This window comes from Globicephala melas, chromosome 16 (assembly GCF_963455315.2).
Source record: "Globicephala melas chromosome 16, mGloMel1.2, whole genome shotgun sequence".
Taxonomy (NCBI): domain Eukaryota; kingdom Metazoa; phylum Chordata; class Mammalia; order Artiodactyla; family Delphinidae; genus Globicephala; species Globicephala melas.
In genome coordinates, this window is record NC_083329.1 from 37,644,087 (window position 1) to 37,670,605 (window position 26,519).

Consider the following 26,519-nt stretch of genomic DNA (forward strand, 5'->3'; position numbering starts at 1 on the left):
AATGAGAATCTTGATCAAAAGCAAAAATGGGAAACAATAATACAAAGGTTTAACCTAAATAAAATTCCTATATTAATGCACTGCCAAATTATATTAAGTGTAAATGTTACTGTAATAAATGTTAACTTGGCATTCAAAGTTGCATGACTCCTCCAAAAATCTGAACTTAGAAAGAAATGCTAAGATACCTTTATTGATAAGACAGTTTATATAACTGTTGTATCATATATTAAAAGTTTTGAGATGGAGATTACTCTGTGAATAAAACTATATGATATTTTAGCTGACCTATCTTTAACACTAAAGAAAATTTAATATTATAGCAAATTTTTATTTTAAAACTTCTACTTCATTAAGCCATAACAGAGGAAGTTTACATCATACCTTAGTATTTTAAAGCAAATACTCTTCGATTAGCAATGATTATCTCTTCTTTGCTCCATAGTATGAGGGAGCAGAGCTTCAAATTATTTGCAATGAAACAGCAAAATCACAGACATGTTACACTCACAACTCCTAAAAGAATACCCCTATTTTAAAAAATAGTCATAGCCTGAACCAATTAACATGCTAACATACCCAAAACTGAGGAAAAATTCAGTTAAAATCACTGCTCCTCCCATAAATGAAAAGACAAATAATTTCTCATACACGGGTAATCTGAAATTATGATTTTTAAGACAAGCTGTTACCATTTAAGTATTTACAATGTGGTAGGTGCTAAGTGAATTATTTACATTATCTCATTTATTCTTCAAAATAAACTTTATGTGGGTTGGTACCATCATCCTCATTTTACAGATATAACAGATTGAGAAAAGTAACCTACACAGTCATCCAGCTACTAAGCGGCAGTCAGGATTCCAACACAGGCAGTGTTGGTTCCAGAGCCTACACTGCCACCCTAAAATCTAAAATGAAACAATGTACAAACAGTGTGTAGATAAAACTAATACTCAATATTTTAATGTAATTTAAAATAGATTTAACCTTATTTAAAAATTATAAAACCACATCCACAAATGATCTCTAAAGAGAAAAAAGTTCAGTTTTTAGAAATATTACTATAGTTTCCTCACTCTGTCTTTATTTACATATATACACAGAGTATTCAAACACTTATAAGTTAGATTCACTGTCCATACCTGAAGTGATGACTACTGGTAAGAATTAAGTGTATAATCACTTAAAATATAATACATAAACAGTCTTTTTTTCCACACTATATACAGGTTAAGAATATTCTTTTGCTGGAAGGTGCACCACAGTATCCAAATCTCTCAATATTCTCAACACTACCAACAAGTGTATACCTAATACCCTGAAGATGTCCACTCATCTCTTAATGCAAACTGTTGCAAATGAAGTGAATTTGCCTTAACTATACTGAACTAAATTAAGACTTTCCATATAAAATTAATTTACCCCTAAATTATGTTTATTCTTCTTATACTAATATTTTTCTAACAGCCTTTTTTAATTCCAGTGCAAATTATTTTAAAAGAACCAAACTGCCAATAGCTTTTCTGTAACCCATGAAAAAATTCCAAAAATTTGGGGATATGTGAATAGTCAAATCCAATATACTAATTTCACCTTTCCTGACAAATGAAAGTACTTTACATTAGTAAATGCATATACATATTCAATACTTAGAGAATCACAGACCAAAACACTTTTGACCACCTAGCAAAGAATGCATGTGGCACTAATATGGCCTAAATAAAGGAATTAAGGACATCAGTTTGCTCAGCAAATCCTTGACAACTTAGGGTTGTTCGGTCTAACATTACTGGTGTTTCTGATAGCAACTGTGTTAACCTCAAAGCTACCACATAGAAAGCAACTGTAAAACAGAATATTTAGTATCATAAAACTGAATATTTACTGAAACCATTTGTGACCCCAATCTCACAAGCTGATACAAATGTCCTAAGTCACTATCCTTAGAACAAATCCTAACACCTTTTCTTAATGAATTCATACCACAAAAGAATACTGATTTTACTTAAGTTTATCTAACAAAAAAAGAGACAGGAGAAAATAAAGAGTGACGGTTCTGTGAAATAGAAATAAAACTTCAGAAATAATGGTGGCTACAGGAAAAAAAAACACACCAAATAAATTTCTTACACCATCATTAATAACGTATTTTTCTGGAAGCTAAATTCTTATAGTACAGCCAAGGCCTAACATTTCAAGTAAGTGAAAAACTGTCATATGCACACAAACTTTTTAATTTCTTTTCACAAACTCAAATTTCACATACAATACTAATATAAAAACATTCCCTACACTGCTGTCTTACTAAAAATGCAAAGGCAAAAATTTAAAAATAGAATGTTTACTGAGAGTGATTTAATGTAGAAACTTTGTGAAGTGATCTTCCCATAATAAATACTCCTACATTAAAAAGTCACTGAAGTGACTACTTCTTAAGTTGCTTAGAAATTATTAAAAAGTATTAAGCTATCATCAAATGAACAAATAGCAAATGGGGCAAATCTCAAAATGAGGACATTTGAAAATCAGTACTAAAGACTTCCAAAAAGTAAGAAATTTTATAACATTAAGAGGTTTATATTTTTTTGTGTGTGGTTAATGGGAAAAAGCAGATACTATACGGTTCCACACAAGCATTAAAGTATCACCAGCTACCTTGAATGTTGTTAAAATAAAATTCTGAAAGGTAATACACACATATGCACCTTTCTTTACTATCTTTCTAAAACTATTTAAAGTTAAGGTGATTATACCTCACCATATTTTATATTTACTTAGTATTTATTTAGTGTATCATAAGCAATGTTAAATCTGCACTGATGACTGTACTACTGTGCAAACTTTTACAATGAACAGCAATAAAATTCCTTTTTACTTATATTAAGAGTTATATAAACTGTAAATTCCTCTCAGATGCGCTTTATTCTTTAATACGCTTTATGAAAATGAAGTTTATAAATTACTGTATAGCAATTAGGTGGCCCAATTATGTTGCACAGGAAAGAAATACAACTTAACAGATACAAAACAATGTAAATTAAAATTGTGAGTAGAATCTTTTTTCAAAAAAAACCTCACAATACAGTCATTTCAGTAATCACTAATCTTAAAAGATAATACAGCTAACTTCAATAGCCCCTGTACTCTCTACGAATTAAAAAGTATTCCCTATGAAGATGCAAACTTATCAAACTTATCCATTAAAATACAACAGAAGCCTAAAGTTTCCATGAAATCTAAAGACAATGAATTTTTTATAGTCTCATGTTTAATACTACTTTCCAGACTAACATTAAGGATAAAACCCCACCAACAAACTATTTTTAGAATAATTCAATTCTGCAAAAAAAATTAAGTAAAGTATGGTCCTCAATTTTCCTCTGAGGAAATCACTTCATTATTGATCTTTATAAAAATACTCCAATCACTACTTTCATAAAAGAATTTAACTTTGAACAGGTTAGCTGTTGAAATAGATACTACATACAACCTGCTAGAGAGATACTACAACCTGCTAGAGACAAAGCCTTCAATGACCATTTTAATTTTCCCCCCACCACAGTAAATACAAAACACTAAAGTGAAACCAAGCAAACTAAAGTGCTTTGGTATTTCAAAATTATTGGAAGTGCAACTACCAAAAAAGTAAACCCTTTACTGACTTCCCTAAGTGATTTTTTTTTCACATCAACATTTGGCTCAATAAAACCACAACTCTAGAAATTAAGTGTTATTAGTCATTTGATGCAATATACGATAATGCTTTCTATGCATACCATAACTAAAAGGACAGTTTTAGAGAAAGTTGTAAGTCACATAAATTTCATACATAGAGGCACACACACTCTGAAATCAAAGGAGAAATGGCTAATCACCTCACTCCTCATATATAAGCACCCGGTAGAATGTTAGTCTTATAACTCTGATAATTTTAAATCAAATGTGTAAAGGAAAAATAGCATAGACATATTCTGAATACTAAAAGCAATCTGCCCAACAAACAGCATTCTAGAAAATTTTTTGAATGGGGGTTTATTTTAAAAATTTAAACATTTAATTAATTTATTTCTATACATCTAGATGACTGTCAAGTCACACCAATAGTAGACTATTTTTGAAATAGGTTACAAATCAGAAGAGTTTTTTCATAATTAATTATCTTCTGGGCAAGCGGGTCAAGTTCAGCTTTAGTAAAGTTTTTCAATTAATGCAACTCCAAACTTTCCAAATATTCTTTTAAAGTATCATTTTTTAACCTAACAGAAAACTTACGTTGTGTGTGTTGTAAAGCTACTTCTTCAGTAACTTTTATCTTCATTTCATATCAAAAACTGGGGCAAAATTAGCTGTGCACATTTATGTATGGATACATAATCCAAAGGAATAAAACCTCTTCAGATATGTAACATTTTCTTCAAAAAAATCTTCCCCACGGTTTTTACCTGGACGTATAGACACTTTAGTGTCACTCTACCTTTAGGTAAAATGTTTACTGATACTTGCTAAGAAACCATTTTTATTAAGGCTATTAACACTTATGCAATTATGTAGTTTTAAGTAAGTATTGTCCACTGCTACAATTCACAGCACCAAATTTTTTATCTTAATAGAGGCCTTAATAAAATGCTTCAGTCTCCTCAGACCAATAACTTAATCCTGTTCTTCATGCCTTACACTGGCCTACCAGTGAGTCTCAATTCCTACGATACTTTCCATTCTGCAAAAAAGGAGGGCTCTATCGCCATCCTTGATCAAAACCGGTTTATTATACCTGAAACTGCAAAGACTCATGCCTTTCGATAACCACTATCTTTTTAAATATAAAGGCCTAACTTTTAGACAACCAATTATATACCACTGAAACTCTTGGGTTTCTGTCTTATCCAACAAGCTGACTCAGTAAATTTAATACACCATATGAAAAAAGCGAACACATCTACAATCCGAAGCTGGAGTGATCCACTCTTGCCAGCATTTCTGGTTATTAGCTGGTAAATTATACTTATACTGATATTCTACACAAGCCAGAGTAAAGTTAATGGATACCCAAAGGTGTCACAGGACCTGAAACCTAAATAAGGTGAGTGTCAATTCTGATATCACAATAATACTTAAATTTCAAGTGAAACTGAAGTTTAATCTCTGCAATCACCATTTGCTACACACAATACCCTTGAACCTACACAACATTATCATCTGGGATCAAAAACCACTCAATCTCCATTCTATTATGGGTCACAAGAGCACTGAATATACAGTGCTACTGAACTGCAAATTTCATGCCCTATCCCACATCAGCCCAACACGAGACAAAAAAAGCAAATTTAACAAAGATCTAGTAAGAGCGCCTTTGAGATGTATCACGGTACTATTGATTTCAAGCTACAAAACTTCTAAATGCGATTCAAAGTTGTAATTAACTTAGTTTCAACATACAAACCTACTTTTGCCTTCAAATGAGCACCATATATGCTAAAATGATTCTCTCTCTAAAGTTATGCAAATCAGTTCGGTTCACAACTCACATTTTAAAAGAATCTATCAATGCAACTCAGGAAACTAAAAGCAATCACTGCAAGATTCTGATGCAATATGCGTACGCGCAACACTAATTTTCATTTTAATCTGATCTATACCCTTGATCTAGGGCCTAAAGCCAAGATTTAATCGAAATATGCTCAACCTCAAAGCATCTACTTTTCTGTTCATTTAGCAGACCGGATTACCGAGCTCACTAATCCACTAGCAGTGTACTGTATTCTTTATTAACGGACAATAGCCCTTAGGGAGAGTCCCCACAGACAGACTAAGAAACCCATCAGTGCCTTGACACTTGCAACCAGGCAAGAGTTCCGAATAGCCGAACACACCCTAGGTTGAATGCATTCAAAAGAGGCACATAATATACATGATCTAGAAATCCGACCAGGGTTAAATGTCATAGTCACCCAAACTATGGACATTTTTCGCATCCGTCTACTCCCACGTTATAAGAGAGAGTGACAGAAAGGCAAAGAGGAGCGGCAGCCACAGAAATGGATACAGGTCAAGTCTAAGTCGAATCCATCCTCTTGATATCTCCTTTTGTTTCTGCTAACGATCTCTTTGATGATGGCTGTCATGTCTGGGAGCCTGTGGCTGAAGAAAAAGGAGGAGAGAGATGGCAGAAGCTGCTGGTGGCGGGGCTTCTTCTGCAGGATGGAAATGGCTCTGGACTTGGCGGTGGCTGATGCCCCTCGCTCTGCTGCCGCTTGGTTCTGGACAGCAGCCGGGTAATGGCTGCTGCGGCGGCTGCTGGATGGTTGCAGCGACTGGGCCTGCTTCTCCTCAGCAGCCAGAGGTCTGGCAGCGGCGGCAGCGGAATGGGGAGAAGAATAATCCTCGCAACGGCTGCCTCCTCCGGCGGCCTCCGGAGCCCGGGCCAGGAGGGGTGCGGCGGCGGCGGAGGGGAGGTTTAAAACCGGCCCGGGTCCCTGGATGTGCCGCCGCCGCCGCCGCCGTGTTGGAGGCAGTAGAAGGGGAGAGACCAACTCTCCGGCGTTCCCAGCCCTGGAAATGGTGACAGGCGACTCCGACACCCTCCCCGGAGCTGCAGCCGCCGCCGCCGCCGCCGCCGCCGCTTCTCCCCCCCGCTCCAGGAGCGGGAGGTGCAGCCGCCGCGCCTCAGCCGGCTCCCGCCCGAGTCCACAGCTTCCACCTTCCCTTTCAGGAGAAGCCGAGGAAGAGGCTGCACGGTTAGAAAAGAAGACGAAGAGGAGGCGAGAAACGCCGCCGCTGCCGCCGCCGCCGGCCGGCCGGCTCCCCGAGGGCGCTGCCCCCGCGGCTGCTCACAGGCGCTGAGAGGGGCTCTGGGCCGCGGCCGCCGCCGTCTCTCATCTCCTTCGCCTGAGCCCGGCCTCGCCTCACAGCGGCTCAACTCTCAAACTTCCATCATGGCTGCAGCTTCCGAGAGGAGAGAACTGAGCGCAGCCGCGTCCCAGCGCCCGAACGTGTATCCTGCCGCAGTGCACAAAGAGTCCCGCCACATCACCGCCCGCCGGCCTGCCCGCCCCCTGCGCCGCCGCGCCGGGAGCCCAGGCGCCTCGGAGCCCGAGGGGAGGCGGGAGGCGGACGGACCGCGCCGGGGGAGGGAAAGGCAGAGCCGGGGCTGTAGGGAGGGGGCAGAAGCAGCAGCTCCGGGTGCGAGCGCCGAGTCCCCAACGGGCAGGCGCACTGAGCATGCCCAGTATGACTGCCTGGAGCTCGCTCGGGCTTGTTTCGAGGCGCCCGCCTGTAGCTGCACTTGCTGCGGGTGCTTCTGCAGCAGCCCAGGGTGGGGGGAACGAGCTGAGCCACGGCCGAAAAACCCAGCCACAGGCAGAGTAGGCTGTTGCGAGGGGGAGAGGGAGAGCGAAGGTGAAGGCTGTGGCCGGTTCGTTGAGCAGTGTCACTGACTTGAGTCTGAGGTTACCTGTGCACAGGTGGAAAAGACCAGGTGACTGCTATGGTCAGGGTACAGGAAAACGCAGGGACGATCCCTGCAGCGAGGACACCCCTCCCCCTGCCTCCACCTCCAGATTTCCCCGGCACGGCCTGCAGCCTCCTTCTCCTTATGCACGGATGTCGGATCACGATCGTTCGCAGGGATGTGACTGCAGCAGCCCTTGCTGAGAAATCCCACCTCTCCCCCCATCCCCACCCGTGTCCTCAAGGTGTCAGTCTTGGTACAAAGAATAACCCCCTATTGTGTCTCCAGTGTGTATCACCTCATCCGGCTCCCTTTCACCGCCCCACCTCCCGCTTCCCCGGCACTCGGTTCATTTGCCCTAAAAATGAAAGCTCCCAGCGGAGCGCGCTGAGTGTGAGCACATCGCCCCTGAATTTCTAGATCCCAAAGGGCAACTGTCCAGGTGAACTGAAAGCGGATCCCCGAGGATGGGATGCACGCTGCAGCCCCCTGCATTTCCCCCGGAGAGCCGAGCATCTCTCCCCTCGGGGTTCCAGTTGGGTTCACCGCTCCGAACTCAAGCTCGACCCTTAGCGGCTCCTCGCCCCGCCCCTTTTGGGCCGCAGTGAAAACCCGGCTGGGTGGATCGCCCCGGGGCCAGGTTCCGCGCTCCCCTAGCGGGTCAGTGCACGCTAGAGACCGGGGTTGCAGGGCGGGAGTATGAATTACGGGACGGTAGGAAACTGCAGCCCCAGCGAGTGGGCGGAGCCGAGGAGACCTAGGAGGGTTCAAAAGGAGGTGGAGGGATACACGGGCCACAGTCGGAACTACTTTCAGGAGGAGGTCACGTGTGTTCTAGTTGGGGAACTTTCCAAATTCCCACTCCCATTTGATAGCTCTAGAGGCAAGTGCTTCGCTTCCTTTGCCCAGGGTGCTCCCGCCATGTACGGGTAGCTGGACCCCAGAGCCTACCCGGTTTCGGCGGAAGAATAGGCTCAGACGATCCTCCCGCCGGAGCGCTGTCGGTGCTGGCGCCTGAGGAGCTGGTTACACAAGCACCCACATCCAAGCACGTGCCCCCGCCTCCTCTCACCTTGGCTGCCGCCGCTGATTCTTGCGGATCTCGGAGCAAGAGTTCCCAAGCTGGTCGCACCCTTTTCCTGCTACCCACAGAGCAAGCTAGAGGACGGAGACCTGAAACTCCGAGCTCTGGATCCGCTACCACTGCGCCTTCCAAACCGTGGGAGAAGGGGCTGGGCCCCGGGGGTCTGGCGCATCTTCCTTGCTAGTGCCCTGCCCCCTAGGGCGAACCTTTCTGGTGCTGTACTCGCGGGGCAAAGGGTATCTACTGCAGCAGCCCGGTGATTGAATTCAACGATGTTGCGACAAACTTTCAGTCACTACTGAGCTGGTGAGCGCGCCCCACCTACTGTAGACTCAGCCTAGTGACTTATCTGGTCGGAGAACCTAGTCCATGGCCTTCAGCCCAGAACAAACTTGTGAAGTCTGCTTAGAGCTCGGATTGTTTGACCTAAACCGCGAAAGATCTGGTTCGGAAATGCTGAAAATTAGAGCACATTTACCCTGGCATCGATCGGCTGCAAAGTGAGTGGTCCACCGTCTGCTTGTAGAGAGTGGGCATCAGTATGTAGGAATTCTTTCTTTCCCCTGGGAAGTAGAACTCAAGGAGAATTTGAGTCCAAAAGTATTTAAGTTGATACCTAGACTGAGGCGCTGGTCGTTTCTTAGATCTGAGAGAATGGGATCAATTTGCATGTGTGTTGCAGTTATTGTGAATTGATGCCTAGGAAGGTCTAAAAGAGGATTTATTCAGTGTATGAGAAAGAACACATCATAGTTGTAGGCAGCCCCTGAAGACTAGAAACCTCAAGAGAGGTACCGTAGAAGCCACAGACCATTACCTAACTCCAGGACTACTTACTAATTAAACCAGGGATATTTACACTGTTCTTAGAGATCTCTGAGGCTTCATAAAACTTTGAATTTGTATGCAACATCCTTTTAAGATAGCCCTGCAGGAGTTAGCCACCTGCTGAATCTTCAGTCTTGATATTTATTGGAGCCTGGTTTTGTGCATGGTCCTGGTCAGCTTGGGGGAAGGAGGGGCCACAAGTGGAAAAAGAAATGGAGAGCAACCTAGAAAGAGTAGGAGAAAGGCCTCCCTTTGGTTTCCAAAGATGAAAGTCCTGACCACACAGCCTAGATAAGCTAGAGATTTTTTTTTTTTAAATAAATGTATTTATTTTTGGCTGTGTTGGGTCATGGGCTTTCTCTAGTTGCTGCGAGCAGGGGCTACTCTTCGTTGCAGTGCACGGGCTTCTCATTGTGGCACGGGCTTCAGTAGTTGTGGCTCGCAGGCTCCAGAGCGCAGGCTCAGGAGTTGTGGCACACAGGCTTAGTTGCTCCGTGGCATGTGAGATCTTCCCAGACCAGGGCTTGAACCCATGTCCCCTGCACTGGCAGGCGGATTCTCAGCCACTGCGCCACCAGGGAAGCCCTAGAGATTTCTTTATTTTATAAATAACCAAGGATAAGTCCCTGATTTCTAGGTGTTCCACTAGATTGCATGGCAAGAACCTGAGAGCTACGCTCAATTGATTATCAACTACTGCTTGGTGAGGAAAGGGAAAATGAAGATAAAGTTAAATGAAGGCAAGTGATTAGGGAGGGGTAAAATGTCCCACGTTTGTTTTTCCAGTTGCTGATCTTGTCCCCAGAGTTCCTGTTATTAGCACTGCCCTACTTTGCCCACCCCTCTCCCCCCATTCCATGTGAAGATTAGTCTCACAGTATCTGAGACGTTCTGAAATCCACTTCCTAGGAGGAAAGTGGATTCATTCCTGCCCTGTTGGTGTTTTGGTGTTAGGCCTGAGGAGAGAGAATCCTTTTCAATTCCTGTGGCAGAGTTATTCTGGAGCAGAGAGGGTGTGCATCACCAGTACTAACATGCTGGAATATGAGACTGGCCCACAAGCACTTCCATCTGCTGAAAGAAGAAACTGGAAAATGAGTTTTGCTGCTACTCTAAACATCAGGTCCCTCTACTTATCTCCATGGTGAGTGAAAGGACCACCAATGTTGGCAGATATTTGACCAGCCTGACAGCAATACCAGGTGGTTATTAGAAGTTGCTGAGTAAAAAATTTCCTCCCCTTCCCAGTGTTAAGTGGGTTCCTGAAGGAAATCCTTTTTTAATTTTTGTTTTTCTTCACTTTGTCCTCCTACCCAAGAAGTCTCCATATGCAGGTGGTAGAGCTGAAACCTTTAAATAGCTGACACTATCTAATGTACATAAAGTTTTTTAAAATGTTTTTTTCAAGTTCAGTTGCAAATATCTGCTTGGCTGTACAGATATTACAATACATTGGTTTCTAAACACTTCAGTTATTTACCTGTCTGGATTCAGACTGCCCTGGGGAGAAACAGAAGCTGGTAACAAAGGGAGAATTATATAAAGCTTCAGGGAGACTAACCATACAGAATAATTAGTGAACAGGAAAAACCAGCTTTAATTATAGTTTCTAACAGCTGATTCCAAAACTGTATTGCTACTGCATCCAGAGAATATCTAAAGAAAATTCCTTTCTTATTTTCTTTGATAAGTGAAATGACCAGCAACTCAATGGGGATGATATAAATAGTTGATGTGCTCTTTGTAGGTCCTGCTGCTAAAATGTCTTTTGTTGAACACTGATTGCTATAGTGCCTTTCTCATCTCCCACACACTGACCTTTCAAATAGAGATCTAAAGCAATGGCTTCAATTTTTAAGTAATCTTCTCTATTTTTATCTGCTTAACCACTGTTTTCTAAATAACACAGAGTAAAAAGTATATAATAATTATATATTTTAACTTAAACCATCCCATTCTTCCAACGGCCTGAAGACTTTTCCCGTATTTCAGTTATCCTAATTACAAATATTCCTGTTGTTTTAAATAAAGACCTTTTGCTTACAACATTTCTCCAGAAGGTACCAGTATGGATCATACAAGCAACCACATCCTAAAAGAGAATTTTCCATTGTTGCCTACAAGTTCTTCATGCCCTAATCTCCTGGAGCTATTTCAGATGGCACTTGTGTCTCCTTTCACATCTCAGTAGAGAGGTGTGCTGTATGAAATATCACACAAAGAGAAATAAGGGCTGGGATGGGAGAACCACAGAGCAGACTAGGCACTCACTATGTCCAAGTGGCATTTAGAAATTGTGACTTGGACTAGAGAGTGATAGAAAAGAAAGACCTAACATGACAAGACAGCTTAGATTGTTTTAGTTTCCGATCTAACACTGGCTATTGGATATTCCACTCTGGTCCCCTTAATACTAACTCTAGCCCTAGGAACACATTTCTTGCCTTTTAGCTCTTCCGATAATAGAAAAAGATAATAATTTTTATGTTACCAGCAGATATTGGGGCATTTACCAGGTGCTTCACAGAGTAGCCCTCATTGGTCCAGGTATAGGAGGGACACTGAGAAGGAGTCAAGGGTAACTATTGCCTCACTCCTACAAATCTTTCCCTTCAGAACATCCTTCTGGCTTCTGAGGTATCACTTTTTCTGGTAACAAAAAGCAACAAAAAACCTTTTTGAAAGAGAAAATGCATGGTTAAAACTCTATCTAAGGGACTTCCCTGGTGGTCTAGTGGTTGAGAATCCGCCTGCCAATGCAGGGGACGCGGGTTCGATCCCTGGCTGGAGAACTAAAATCCTACATGCCAGGGAGCAACTAAGCCCACACACCACAACTACTGAGCCTGTGCACTCTGGAGCCCACCCGCCACAACTAGAGAGAAGCCTGTGTGCCACAACAAAGAGCCCACACCACAACGAAAGATCCCACATGCCACAATGAAGATCCCACATGCCGCAACTAAGACCTGACACAGCCAAATAAATAAAAATTAAAAAATTAAAAAAAAACTCTATTTAAGGTAGCTTTTTTGTCTGTGTTGATGGTATAGGGTCTTAACTCCATTTAGTCATTTAATGATTCAATCAACAAATATGTGGGAGTCTTATGTGCCAGTACTAATAATGCTAAGCTCTGTGGACAGAGCAATGACTATAGCATAGAGGGTCCAGCCTTTACGGAATTTAGTCTCCTTGAAAACTTGGCTTCTTTGTCTGACACTGTTGCAACCTCTTCACAGTCTAGGAGTAAAGTTAAAGCTGTAGAAAATACCCTAGTATTTGATAACTGTTTCAATTATCTATTGCTGCATAACAAACCACTGTAAACTTGGTGGCTTAAAAGAACAACCACCATTTATTTTCTCACAATTTTGCAATTTGGGAAGGTTACAGCTGGACAGTTCTTCAGCTCCCCCATGATGTCAGCTGGGTCAGACATGTGGTTACGTTCAGCTATGACTTTGGCTAGGGCTGGAATGTCTGTGACATTCCCCACATGTCTGGCACCTCAGCTGGAGCACCTGAAATGCCTGGGGGCCTCCCTCTCTTCGTGTGACCGTTCATCATTCAGTGGTCCAGCCCAAGCATCTTTGCACAGTGACTGAATCCCAAGAGGAAGAAAGCAGAGGCTTCAAGCCCTCTCCAAGGCATGGTTCAGAAGTCCCAGGATATCACTTTCATTCTATTCTCTTGGCCAAAGCAAGTCACAAGGCCAGCCCAGATCCAAGGGGAGAGGAGTCTCACTTCTTAATGGAAGGAGTGGCTGGGATAAGAGGAATTATTGGCAGTCAGATTTGGAAGCACTCTACCATAATCCACCCTCTGGCCACAACTGTTCACACATACAGACCCACACACAGACATGCAAAAGACACTTACTTCCTCCCCCGCAAATTACCATTCTGTATAGCATTGGCTGTAAGGTCTAGGATCTAGTCATACACACTAGGCCCAGATGTGAATGAGGCATTTCAGATGCTGTTCCTCTTCATCTGGAGATCCATGAACTAAAAAGACAAGTTACAATACACAACATACAATGCTGAAACAGGGATAGAATAAATGGAATAGATACTTCTTTTCAAAGGTTGGCAGGGGGAAATGGAAGGCACATAGCAGTCATTAGTCTGTAGCAATTCTGAAAGCCAGCCAAGCGCTGTCATCCTGACTCTAAGGATTTGGTTCTCCATTAGGGCCTGGTTCTTCTCCCTGGGAGTAGTTTCCTAATCCACTGTTCTTGGCTCCCTGCTCTGGGGTCTAGCTGACCTCTGAGTCAATCTTCCTTTTTCATAAGAAACTGCCTGCCCTTTACAGTTGAATAGCTCTCTCAGCCTGCTTCTTGCCCATAGAAAGTTGGGGGCCCAGAGGCTTTTTTTCATTTTGAACTGTCTCCTCCTTCTTTGGTCCAAGCTCCTGGTGCTTTTATCAATAAAATTCTTTTTAAAAGTGTGTGGGTTTTCTATGACTCTAATTGGAGTTCACTCCTTGACCACAAAGCAACATCCAGAATTCTTTCAAAAACAAACCTCTGTCTACATTGGGCCTTTATCTAGGTGACTGCTGTTGGACCACCCTTAAGATTCTTAGAAGCCCTTTTAGTCTAGATGAGAGGGTCTATGAAGCAATGTCTTAAGTTTTTTAGAGGTCTCAACAGAGTTTTGATTAAATCTTTTCCTTGAGGTCACATTTTATAGGCAGTCCCTGAGGCCATTTCTTAATTTGAGACCTTTTGCTGACTATAAAGACTCTCCTAGGTCCTGTATATTTCTACATTCTGCTTAAAAACTGAATAGTTCTTTTTTTTTTTTTTAACACATTTCTCTCTTGTGATACATGACACATCACTAAAAGAAGCCAACTGACACTTTGAACATTCACATTGAAAATCTTTGCCAGGTCTACAAGTTCATTAGGTACATTTTCTATGTTTTACTGCACACAAGTGCAAATGTTTCCAAACATTTTGCCACTACATAACACCACTTAGCCAGCCTCCAGAAGCAATTTCCTCACTGCTCTTATAGCTTCCATTGAGATCCCTCAACAAAATATTAGCAAACCAAATTCAACAATACATAAAAGGATCATACACCATGATCAAGTGGGATTTTTTCCAGGGATGCAAGGATGGTTCAACATCTACAAATAAATCAACATGATATATACCACATTAACAAAATGAAGGATAAAAATCATATGATCATCTCAATAAATACAATAAAAGCATTTGACAAAATTCAACATCCATTTATGATTAAAAAAATCTCAACAAAGTGGGTATAATGAGAACATACATCAATATAATAAAGACCATATATGACAATCCCACAGTTAACATACTCAACAGCAAAACGCTGAAAGTTTTTCTTCTAAGATCAGGAACAAGACAAGGATGCTCACTTTCACCACTTTTATTCAACATAGTATTGGAAGTTCTAGCCAAAGCATTTATGCAAGCAAAGGAAATAAAAGGCACCCAAATCAAAAAGGAACAAGTAAAACTGTCATTTGCAAATGACATGAGATTATATATAGAAAACCCTAAAGACTCCACCAAAAACCTGGTAGAACTAATAAACACATTCAGTAAAGTTGCAAGATATAAAATCAATATACAGGGACCTCCCTGGTGGCGCAGTGGTTAAGAATCTGCCTGCCAGTGCAGGGTACACAGGTTCGTCCAGGAAGATCCCACATGCCATGAGCAACTAAGCCCGTGTGCCACAGCTACTGAACCTGTGTACCACACTACTGAAGCCCACACACCTAAAACCCGTGCTCTGCAACAAGAGAAGCCACCACAGTGAGAAGCCCGCAGACTGCAACGAAGAGTAGCCCCTGCTTGCCACAACTACAGAAAGCCCACACACAGCAACGAAGACCCAATGCAGCCAAAATAAATAAATAAATAAATGTATTTAAATTTTTTTTAAAAAATCAATATACAAAAATCAGTTGCATTTCTTACACTAACAATGAACTATCAGAAAGAGAGATTAAGAAAACAATTCCACTTACAACTGCATCAAAAATAATAAAATACTTAGGAATAAATGTAACCAAGGAGGTGAAAAACCTGTACACTGAAAACTATAAAACACTGATGAAAGAAATCAAAGAAGACACAAACAAATGGAAAGATAATCTGTACTCTTGAATTAGAAGAATTAATATTGTTAAAATGACCATACTATCCAAAGCAATCTACATATTCAGTGCAATTTCTATCAAAATTCCAAAGGCATTTTTCGCAGAAATAGAACATACAAACCTAAAATTTGTATGGAACCACAAAAGACCCCGAATAGCCAAAGCAATCTTGAGAAAGAAGAACAAAGCTACAGGCATCACACTCCCTGATTTCAAGCTATCTTACAAAGCTATAGTAATCAAAACAGTATGGTACTAGCATAAAAACAGACACATAGACCAATGTGACAGAATAGACAGCCCAGAAATACATCCATGCATATGTGGTCAAGTAATTTACTACAAAAGAGGCAAAAACATACAATGGGGAAAGGACAATCTCTTCAACAAATGTTGTTGGGATAACTGGACAGCCACATGCAAAAAAATGAAACTAGACTACTATCTAACACCATACACAAAAATTAACTTGAAATGGATTAAAGACTTGTATGTAGTAAGACCTGAAACAATAAAAGTCCTAGAAGAAAACATCCGTGGCAATCTCCTTGACATTGATCTTGGCAATGATTTTTTACATCTGACTCCAAAAGCAAAGGCAACAAAAGCAAAAATGAACAGCAGGACTATATCAAACTAAAAAGCTTTTGCTCTTCAAAGGAAATCAACAAAATGAAATGGCAACTTACTAAATGGGAGAAAATATTTGCAAATCATATATCTGATACAAGGTTAATATCCAAAATATATAAAGAATTCATACAACTCAATAGCAAAACAAACAAAAAAAATCCAATTAAAAAAATGGGCAGAAGATCTGAATAAATGTTTTTCCAAAGAAGACATACAGATGGCCAATAGGCACATGAAAAGACGCTAAGCATCATTAATCATCAGGGAAATGCAAATCAAAGCCACAATTGGATATCACCTCAAATCTGTTGGCTATTTGAATGGCTATTATAAAAAAGAAGAAATAACAAGTGTTTGTGAGGGTGTGGAGAAAAGGGAACACTTGAGCACTGTTGGTGGGAATGTTAATTGGTAAAGCCACTTTGTAAAACAATGTGGAGGTCCGCCCCAAAATTAAAAATAGAACAACATGATTCAGCAACTCCACTTCTGAGTATTTATCTGAAGAAAGCAAAAATAGTCATTTGAAAGGATATGTGCACCCCTATGTTCGTTGCAGCATTACTTCCAATAGCCAACATATGAAACAACCTAAATGTTCATTGATGGATGAATGGATAAAGAAGATGTAATACATGTACACACACACACACACACACACACACACACACACACACACACACACAATGGAATACAATTCAGCCATAAAAAATGAAATTTTGCCATTGGCAGCAACAGGAATGGACCCTGAGGGCATTATGCTAAGTGAAATATTAATAAGTCAGACAGAGAAAGACAAATACTGTATGATCTCACTTACATGTGGAATCTAAAAAACAAAACAAACTAATAATTATTTTAAAAAACAAGCTCATAGATACAGAGAACAGATTAACAGATTGGTGGTTGCTGGAGGGAAGGGGAGAGTTTGGGGTGGGTAAAATGGATGAAGAGGTTAAAAGTTTCAGCTATAAAATAAATAAATCCTGGGGATGTAATGTACAGCATGGTGACTGTATTTAATAATACTGTATTGCATATTTGAAAGTTGCTAAAAGAATACATCTTAAAAGTCATCATCAGGAGAAAAAAAGAAAAAAAATTTTATAACTATTTATGGTGACAGCTGTTAACTAGACTTATTGTGGTGATTATTTCTCAGTGTATATCGAATCATTATGTTGTACACCTGAAAGTAATATAATGTTATATGTCAATTACCCCTCAATTTTTAAAAAAGAAAGAAAAAATAGTCCCTGCCCAGACTAAGGAGACATATCAACTAAATGCCAATGTGGGATCCTGGACTGGATCCTGGAACAGAAAAAGAACATCACTGGAAAAACTGGTAAAGTTCATATAAGGTCTGTACCTTATGTTAATTTCCTGATTTTGATAATTATTCTATGGCTATGTAATCTATTTATATTAGGGCAGCTGAGCGAAGAATATATATGAACTCTGTCTGTACCATTTTGCAACTTTTCTGTAAGTTTAAATTGCTTCAAAATAAATTTTTAAAAACTAAATTAAAAAAATAAATTTTAGGAGTTAGAGTTCCCTCATCACCTTTCCAACCTCCACCCAATGCTGGGTCCCAAAATCAATGCCACATGTTTTAGATTTTTGTTATGCCAGGGTCCAACTTTCAAACATCAATTTCTATTATCTGTTGTGCATAACACACTACCTCTAATTTCATTTTTAAATAAATGAGCATTTTAAATAAATGTAGCAGCTCAAAATAGTAACAACCATTTTTTTGCTCACCATTCTGCAATATAGACAGGATGATGGTGACAGCTTGTCTCTCCTTCGTGTAATGTTGTTTGGCATAGCTTGATTTGGGATGGAGGATCCAAGATGGATTCAATTACATGTCTAATGCCTTAGCTGGAGTGGCTGGGATAGCTAGGAGCTGGCTGGACCTAACTCCCTCCTTACTCTCTTGTCCTCTAAAAAAGAGGCACACTGCCTCCACAAGGCCATTCTCTTCAACAAGGTAGTCAGACTTCTTCACGTGGTCATTATTTTCCAAGAGAGCAAAAACTAAAGTTGCTAGGCCCAGAATCTAGGCCCAGAACTGTAGTAGCATCATTTTTGCCTCATTCCATTGACCAAAGCAAGTACCAGACCCATCAAGATTCAAGACTGGGGAAAAAGACTTTGCCTCTTGGTGGTAAGCTTGTAGAGAGATGGAGGAATTGTTGATGGTCATCTACCACTGTGACCCTAGCTCTCTTCTTTATTTAAAAAAAAAAAAATATATATATATATTTATTTATTTATTTAATTTTGGCTGCTTTGGGTCTTTGTTGCTGGCCGTGGGCTTTCTCTAGTTGCAGCAAGTGGGGGCTACTCTTTGTTGTGGTGCGTGGGCTTCTCATTGCAGTGGCTTCTCTTGTTGCGGAGCACGGGCTCTAGGCACATGGGCTTCAGTAGTTGTGGCACGCAGGCTCAGTAGTTGTGGCTCGTGGGCTCTAGAGCACAGGCTCAGTAGTTGTGGCGCATGGGCTTAGTTGCTCTGCGGCATGTGGGACCTTCTCGGACCAGGGCTCGAACCCATGTCCCCTGCATTGGCAGGAGGATTCTTAACCGCTGAGCCAACTCTTCAAATCAGACAGTTTCCCATGGTCAATTCTGCCTAGACTCTATCATTTAAGAAACACCACTATCAGCTGACAATTTGATTAGCAACTGAATGTTTTCAGTTTGTTACCTATTTTGTTCCTTAATCATGTAATCTTTTCATTTCCTCACTCATCTATTTCACATGCATAATTCTACTCTAGGATTAATATATTTCACAAAAGTGTTCATTAAAATTCAGTAAAATAAAAGTGATAATACATGTATACATATATATGTTTACATAATTACATGGAAAATGTATGGAAGAATAAACCAGAGAGAAGATAACACTGGTTATCTCTGAGGTTAGGATGGGGAGGGAGGGCCTCAGAGGGAGAGGAATTTCTCTTTTCATTTATTGCTTTTTATATGATTTGAAGGTTCTTTACAATGATCATTTATTATTATGAAAAAAGTTATTTCATCAAATAGAATTAGGACTAAAAATAAACAAATACCTATTATCAAAAGAATATCAAATCAACCAAGGAAAGAGCTCAACTGTAATTTCATTTTTAAATAAATGAGCTCACTAAGGAATTTCCAGCATTTAAGACTAAAGGTCTGTTTGATGTCTGCTGCACAACAGAAATACATGAGAATAACTGCTATAAGTGCTGTCTAGTAGAGATACTGTATAGTAGACAGGTTATATCTTACCCTGAGTACCCTCTCTCCCTAGATCAACCATCTCTACTAGATCTACTCTTCACTCTTTGTACCATCTAATGACTTTTGCTGCTCAAAGAAAATACACTCCAGAAATAATCATCTGGTACCACAGCAATACCACCATTCAAAGCAGTGGCAGATTACTTTATGATCCAAGAAATCTCAAAGGTCCCTTAGTTCACCAATCCCATTTTACAAAGGAAGAAACTGAAGCCCAAGGAGTTTATATGCCCAGATTACATAGCTACTCAATGAGGGATCCTGGATTGGAGTTTGGGAAATTTCTTGAATAAATTCCCATCAGTGAATAAAGAGGGGAAGAAAACCTCGCTTTTAGAGACTTAAGTCAATTAGAAATTTCACTGGAGAAGGCTGTTAATGGTATTTTCAAGCTTGTACAGGGGAGAATGAAGGCAACAAGAAGACTACCTAACCAGAAACAGTAAATAGGGTTTGGAATAGGGAAAGATGGTGACTGATGCTTACTCTCTGTCCTAAAGTGTCCTGAAATTGAACCATGAGAATTAGGGCCTTAATGATCAAACATGAATTGCTGCGTGTTACAATTCTGCTTCTCCTCCTCAGTTCCTAAGATCACTGGGAGAATATCTTCCAAACAACGATGGAAAGGAGGCAACTGTTATACGTGGATTGAGAAAAAGAAAAGGGACTATGCTCTTTTGAAAGGAAGGAAATGCCAAAAGCTTCCGGGAATAGAGGGAAACACTGCCACCTGCTGAAGAGTTGGAGTCAATGAAAATGGTGCCAGGCATGGTTAGAGGGAGCATCTCCTGCAGGGCTCAAAATACCGTATGCTAACACATATATATGGAATCTAAAAAAAAAAAAAAAAAGGTTCTGAAGAACCTAGGGGCAGGACAGGAATAAAGCCGCAGACGTAGAGAATGGACTTGAGGACACAGGGAGGGGGAAGGGTAAGCTGGGACGAAGTGAGAGAGTGGCATGGACTTATATATACTACCAAATGTCAAACAGATACCTAGTAGGAAGCAGCCGCATAGCACAGGGAGAGATCGGCTCAGTGCTTTGTGTCCACCTAAGAGGGGTGGGATAGTGAGGGTGGGAGGGAGATGCAAGAGGGAGGAGATATGGGGATATATGTATATGTATGGCTGATTCACTTTGTTATACAGCAGAAACTAACACACCATTGTAAGTAATTATACTCCAATAAAGATGTTAAAAAAATTTAAAAATTTTTATAAAATCAGTTAACGAATCTATTTGCAGTCTGAGCAGGTCAGTGCAGAGAGAAAGTTTAGTTCTGGATTTTATCAGGCCAATCTGTAGTAGAGAAAGGTCAGCTTATCTCTACTGTGAGGATGGTAGAGGCCTGCATCCCTGCTTCCCTTTCTTCCATGAATATTTATGCCTATTAGCTCTGAATTTTTTCCCAAAACCTAAATCTCAAAATAATTAAATATACTTGGTTGAGACAAGATAAAAGTGATCTGAGAGGAAAAAGCAATACAAAGAAGTTTATTCATATAACATATGCACAGGGTTAAAAATTCCCAGTGGCTCACTACTACCATTCCCCAGACTGTCTGGTTTTTTTTCCTTTTTACTCTTCCTCTAATATTCACATACAAATATACACACAAAGGGCAATTGCAAGAGAGGGCTGGGAGAAAGTTGCTGATCCTTTATATAGACTTAGCCTTTCCCCTCTGCTATGGTCTGAGTGTGTCCTCTCCAAATTTTTACATTGAAACCCAAACCCAAGATGAAGGTATTAAGAGGTAGGGCCTTTGTGAGGTGATTAGCCCATAAAAGCAGAGCCCTCACGAATGGGATTAGTGCCCTTATAAAAACGGTCTGACAGAGCTCCCTTCTCCTTCTGCCATGCCAGGTGAGGTTACATCTAGAAGACAACATTTATGAATCGGGAAGCAGGCCCTTGCTAGACACAGACCTGGTCATGTAGGCGCACTGACCTTGGACATTCAGCCTCCAAAACTGAGAAATAAATTTCTGTTCTTTATAAGCCACCCAGTCTATGGCATTTTGCTATAGCAGCCTGAACAGACTAAGAAACCCTCTTTCCAGCATCCTTCCGCTCCCTTTTCTCCTGCCCTCTTTCTTACCATTCTCTTTCTTCCTATCCCATTTTCCTCCTCCTAACCTCTATATTCCTAGATTCTCTTTATTAATGTACAAGAAACTGATATGGCTAGGAGACCAGGTGGGAAGGTGACATTTACAGGACTGCCAAGTTACACAGCTCCAAGGGCCCCGATCCACATTGTATGTGATGCTGTTACTTCTTGCTTTTTCAACCACATGAACGTAGTATCTTTAGTTTATATTTAATTGTTTAAAACCTAACCTTAGCGGCCCAATGGTAGGCCACTGGTTAATTCCGTGGTTCCATTTAATGATAAAATAAAGCAGTTCTGGACCTTACCCAGTTATCAGTTTCTTATTAACAATTTCTTAGGATTAATAAAACAAGTTCTAAAGGTACTCTCATTGTGATTTAGATTTTTCTATCTTGCAGAACTTCAGAAAGAAACCATAGGAAAATCTAATGTTGTCAGACCTAACTTAGATGGAAATTTTTACCTATTCTAAATACAATAGATGAACAATTCTCTTTTGTGAATTTTTCCTAATTAATTGTACTTGAATGTACTACATTTCTTAAAGGATGTACAGGTTTTATATTTCAGGAAACTCGAGGAAAAGGAGGTCTGTAAGCAAAGGTCATGGTAATTTAAAATTAATTTGGGAATATTTCAGGTCCTTAACATAAATTTCATGAAGCTGGGAAACTGAAAGCTAATGGATAGAAACAGTCTATTTTCTGAGAAAAACAAAACTGTCATTTACCTAGCTGTGAGCCCTAAGTTTTATCTGAAATTTTCCTGGACGTAATACCTTTGTCTTGGATGCCTCCTAAGGTACAGCCACAGACCATTGGCTGCTAAAGTTCATGAGACAAACTTTTTCCTAAATTACCTGTTGAAGCAAGTACAAAGGAATGCTTAATTGAGATGTGTCTTATTAATGTGTTCTTGTGGACTTACTAACTATAAAATATTATATTTTATTATTTTATTATAGTCTTTATAATGATTTTTAAAATAACTTGTTGCTGTAAAATAGGACTGTCTGCATTTCATATTCTGTTGAGGCACTTGTCCTATTAACTGGTCAACTTTTTCTTATGAATTGAATTTGGCACATTAAGTGTTCTCAGTCTTTAAGTAGAATTAAACTGGTCCCTGACTGAGAATGGCCATTATTCTATTTTTGAAATGTACTGTCCTTTTCAACTACATCCAGAAACTTGTAAACCAGAAAAATTTTGCCCTAAGAGTAAGCTACTTTTGGTAGTATACCTACCTTGGTAGTTTACTTGGCCTGAGTTTGCTGTTGGAAGCTAGGTCAAGCGATCCCAACTTCTTGTTCTCCCAAATTGCACAGAATGTTGATAATAACCTTTTCTACTAGACATCTGTTTATTTTGCAGTTAACAGAGGGTAAAGGAGGCCTTAAAGACATTTCTGCTTCAGGGCACAGAATGCAAACCAACTATAGTGCTGTCTTTCTACCATCTTTGTTCACGTAGACTAAGGATGCCCTTTAAAGAAAGAAAATCATGGATAAAAATACTTCCAGAGGGGATCTTCCCTGGCGGTCCAGTGGTTAAGACTTCACCTTCCAACGCAGGGGGTGTGGCTTCGATCCCTGGTCAGGGAGCTAAGATCCCACATGCCTCACAGCCAAAAAATCAAAACATAAAACAGAAGCAATGTTGTAACAAATCCAATAAAGACTTTGAAAATGGTCCACATCAAAAAATCTTAAAAAATAAATACTTCCAGAGGTTGTCACAAGCAAATTATAGAAAGAAATTAAGTGTCTCATAGAGCCCTGGTGGGTTACTACACATTGGTCACCAGTTTTGTTTTGTTTTTTTCCCGGTACGCGGGCCTCTCACTGTTGTGGCCTCTCCCGCTGCGGAGCACAGACTCCGGACGCGCAGGCTCAGCGACCATGGCTCACGGTCCCAGTCGCTCCGCGGCATGTGGGATCTTCCCGGACCGGGGCACGAACCCTGTCCCCTGCAGCGGCAGGCGGACTCCCAACCACTACGCCATCAGGGAAGCCCGGTCACCAGTTATTTAAATAAAGTGACCATGGGATTTCCCCCAAATTAGAATATTCCTATGACTCACATACAGGGAACTTTGGAGGGACTTCTCCCAAGTCCTTGAGAGCCATAGCAATGTCCTCAGTGATGAGGGTTCAGTGAAACAGTCATATAGCTTAGGAGACTCCAACAGTAGTAATTTCAATTCTGGGTATAATCCCCAGAGTAGTGGTCTTCAAACTAGGGAACTGAGACACTCAAGATAGTTTTAAGACGATCAGTTCCAGATCTTTAACTTCAATATATACTTCCTCCCAAATCTGATCTTCCTGAGAACCAGTGTAGTTAAGTGGCCCTTGTGGTTCCTAGCCCCACCTCCCTTTTCACACTGGCCCTTTCTCCCACTTTTTTAAAAGAGAAAGGCATACCTCTACCTAAATGCTAAAACGGTGTACTGCTCCAAAGTGTAAAAACCTGCAAGGACCTGAAGAGACATTCTGAAATAATGATATTGGTGTTGAGAGGCTAAATGATTTTACTGACTAACAAACCCTTTTGAAAGTTAGATTGTTTAACAATACATGTTTTCTAGTAAATTGCAGGAAGACCTATTTATATTGTCCACTGAAAAATTATTAAAGATAAGATCACTAAGTGATGTGTGGCATACAACTTGGAAAGCTTTCCGATAAATGTGTGACATCACTAAAATAATTCCTTCCAATCACGTATCTATGTAAACAATATTCCTCATTGTTCATAATATAAAGGCAAACACTAGAAATAAACCGATGTGTGAACCTGTCTCTTTCTGGAAATAAGTAAAATTCACTTATGATATATAATTTTTTAAAGCCCTATTGATTTCTTTTTTATGTTTAATAGTTACAACATTTTAAAGCATTGATAAATTATGAACTAAAAATAATTAATGATAATTAAGAATAATTTAACACTTAGAAGTATTATGGCCAAAGAAATTTAACATAATTTAATTTAAATTTATGTATAAAATTTGTTACAGAGAAGTATGATAGAGTGATCATTAAAGATATTCACAGATAATGTATATTACGTTCAGATAAAAATCTGTGGCAGGAGTGGAAAGAAAATTCAAGTGCAAAGAGAAAATGAAGTGATGTAAAATTTCCCACTGTAAGAGAGCACCTGTTCATGTTGTTAATGTTTTGATGGATAATGATGAATATATCAAATCACTATGGCATTTATATTCCATTAGATACATTTATTAATTCTACTTTTAAATGTTAATGTTTACACTACAAGGAAATTATTTCCTTTGTAAGTACTTAAACTCATAATGAAAAGTTTCATTCCAATTCTAAAATGTGTAAGGAAGAAAAGTTTGTCCAAATTGTTTGTGGGATAAGCTAGCAAAATAGTTTAAAAATTCCTTACTCTAGAAAAACTTTCATACGTGTGCATATGAAAACATGTAGGGATTTTCATGGCAATATTATTTGAAATAGCAAAAAGTTAGGAAGAACCTAAATAAATATCCATCAATATGGATAAATAAAATGTGATATTTTCAGATGATAGAATTATTATACACTAGGTTAAAAGGAAGAAATTAGATCAATTTATCAACATGGAAATATCTCAAGATTTACCTGACCCTCAGAATTACAGTAGGCTCATCTTTCTCTCATTTCCTATCCTCACAACAGTGAAGCCATTCCAGGAAGCAGGAAGTCCACAGGCTATGTGGTATCACCCAAACCTTGGTCCTGAAGCAGAGAACTTTGAATGGGTGTGTAACATGATCATATCATAGTTATTATCATGAAGGCTCCACAGTTTTCTGAGGCATTTTAATGACTACCCCTTGTGGGAGTGGAGGGGAGATTAAAACGGCCAAAGAACCAATTAGAAGGAAAAGAATTTCTTCATCATCTTTTTGAAATTTCTACTTGCCTGGAAAGAGGAAGTAAGTTATTTATTTATTCATTTATTTATTTATTTAGGATGGATAGAGGGAATATTAGTGATCTAGCAAATATCCAAAGGTGAGATAAGTAGAAAGCACCTCTTAGCAAGAAATTAATTCTATGGTGATAAAATCATAGTTCAGGAGTTCATTTCTGTAGGAAAGCAAAATCCATAAAGTGCAGGAATGACAATTAAGTTCCTTGTCTATATGTATAAACTTCATCCTTCTCTTTCTGTTTAAAGAAATCTACTAAAATATTTGAATATTTCAAAAATTAAATCCTATTTTCTCACTAACCCCAAGGTAAAATTAGTGATAACATGAAATGAGGACATAATAAGAGTAATAATGATAATTACTATCAATATTTTATTATAACTAACATTTGTTGATAACATTTAGAAATGTATAGGGTCATTAAAGGGCACATGTAACGTCTTAAGAAGCCCCCTGGCATATTTATATTTTCTCTCCTAGGTCTCTGCAAATATGTTTTTATAAGGACAGCCTGGGGTAAGCACTTTGATACAAATAATAATGAATATTTATTGACTACATATTACTACTAAATGGTCTACAGGCAGATCTACAGAAATACATCTCATGTTTTTCTTATAATTTGACTCTATATAATTTGATACTGCTTCTGTATCACAAGTATTGAAATCATTCCTCTCCTGAAATAACTGAGGCTTTATTATCATTTCTGCAATTCTCCCCCCCCAGGAATTTTCTCCCTAAGGTTTCCAGTATTCTGTAAGTACTATCTCAGCAGACCCATTCCATCAGTTCACCAGACATGCCTATACAGAACCAAACCTCCAGAGTGAAGCAGCCTTCATACAAGTACCTCTACCAAAAGAGAGACAAAGGGAGAAAAGAAATGTTATCAGATTGATTGTAATCATTAATCCTTATACTGTATATATGAAAGGAAGATGCAGGATTGTAGTTTTGGACATAAAATTAAACTGGATGGCTATCCACTGGTAAA

At 39.7% G+C, this 26,519-nt stretch overlaps 3 protein-coding genes across 4 annotated transcripts in view; 1 reads left to right on the plus strand and 2 right to left on the minus strand.

Moving 5' to 3' along the window:
• The window catches only part of PTEN (phosphatase and tensin homolog), a 94,960-nt gene extending 88,232 nt beyond the window's left edge, over positions 1–6,728 (minus strand). The window contains exon 1 of one of the 2 annotated variants that reach the window (XM_070043826.1): positions 6,047–6,728. In XM_070043826.1, the coding sequence (XP_069899927.1) occupies positions 6,047–6,125 (79 nt within the window). In that variant the 5' untranslated portion in view covers positions 6,126–6,728. The remainder of the gene's footprint in view (positions 1–6,046) is intronic. The other variant, XM_070043825.1, reaches the window with a different exon arrangement.
• A 58-nt stretch (positions 6,729–6,786) lies between these two features.
• LOC138842360 (PTEN upstream open reading frame MP31-like) lies at positions 6,787–7,178 on the minus strand. The gene is given in 2 exon segments (XM_070043827.1): positions 6,787–6,987; positions 6,989–7,178. Coding segments are annotated over 2 exon segments (96 nt in total). The 5' UTR covers positions 7,031–7,178; the 3' UTR covers positions 6,787–6,933.
• A 739-nt stretch (positions 7,179–7,917) lies between these two features.
• On the plus strand, positions 7,918–20,264 carry KLLN (killin, p53 regulated DNA replication inhibitor). The gene is given in 5 exon segments (XM_030865585.2): positions 7,918–7,985; positions 8,091–8,196; positions 8,199–8,280; positions 8,283–9,034; positions 20,037–20,264. Coding segments are annotated over 4 exon segments (768 nt in total). The 3' UTR covers positions 8,795–9,034; positions 20,037–20,264.
• The last annotated feature ends 6,255 nt before the right edge of the window (positions 20,265–26,519 follow it).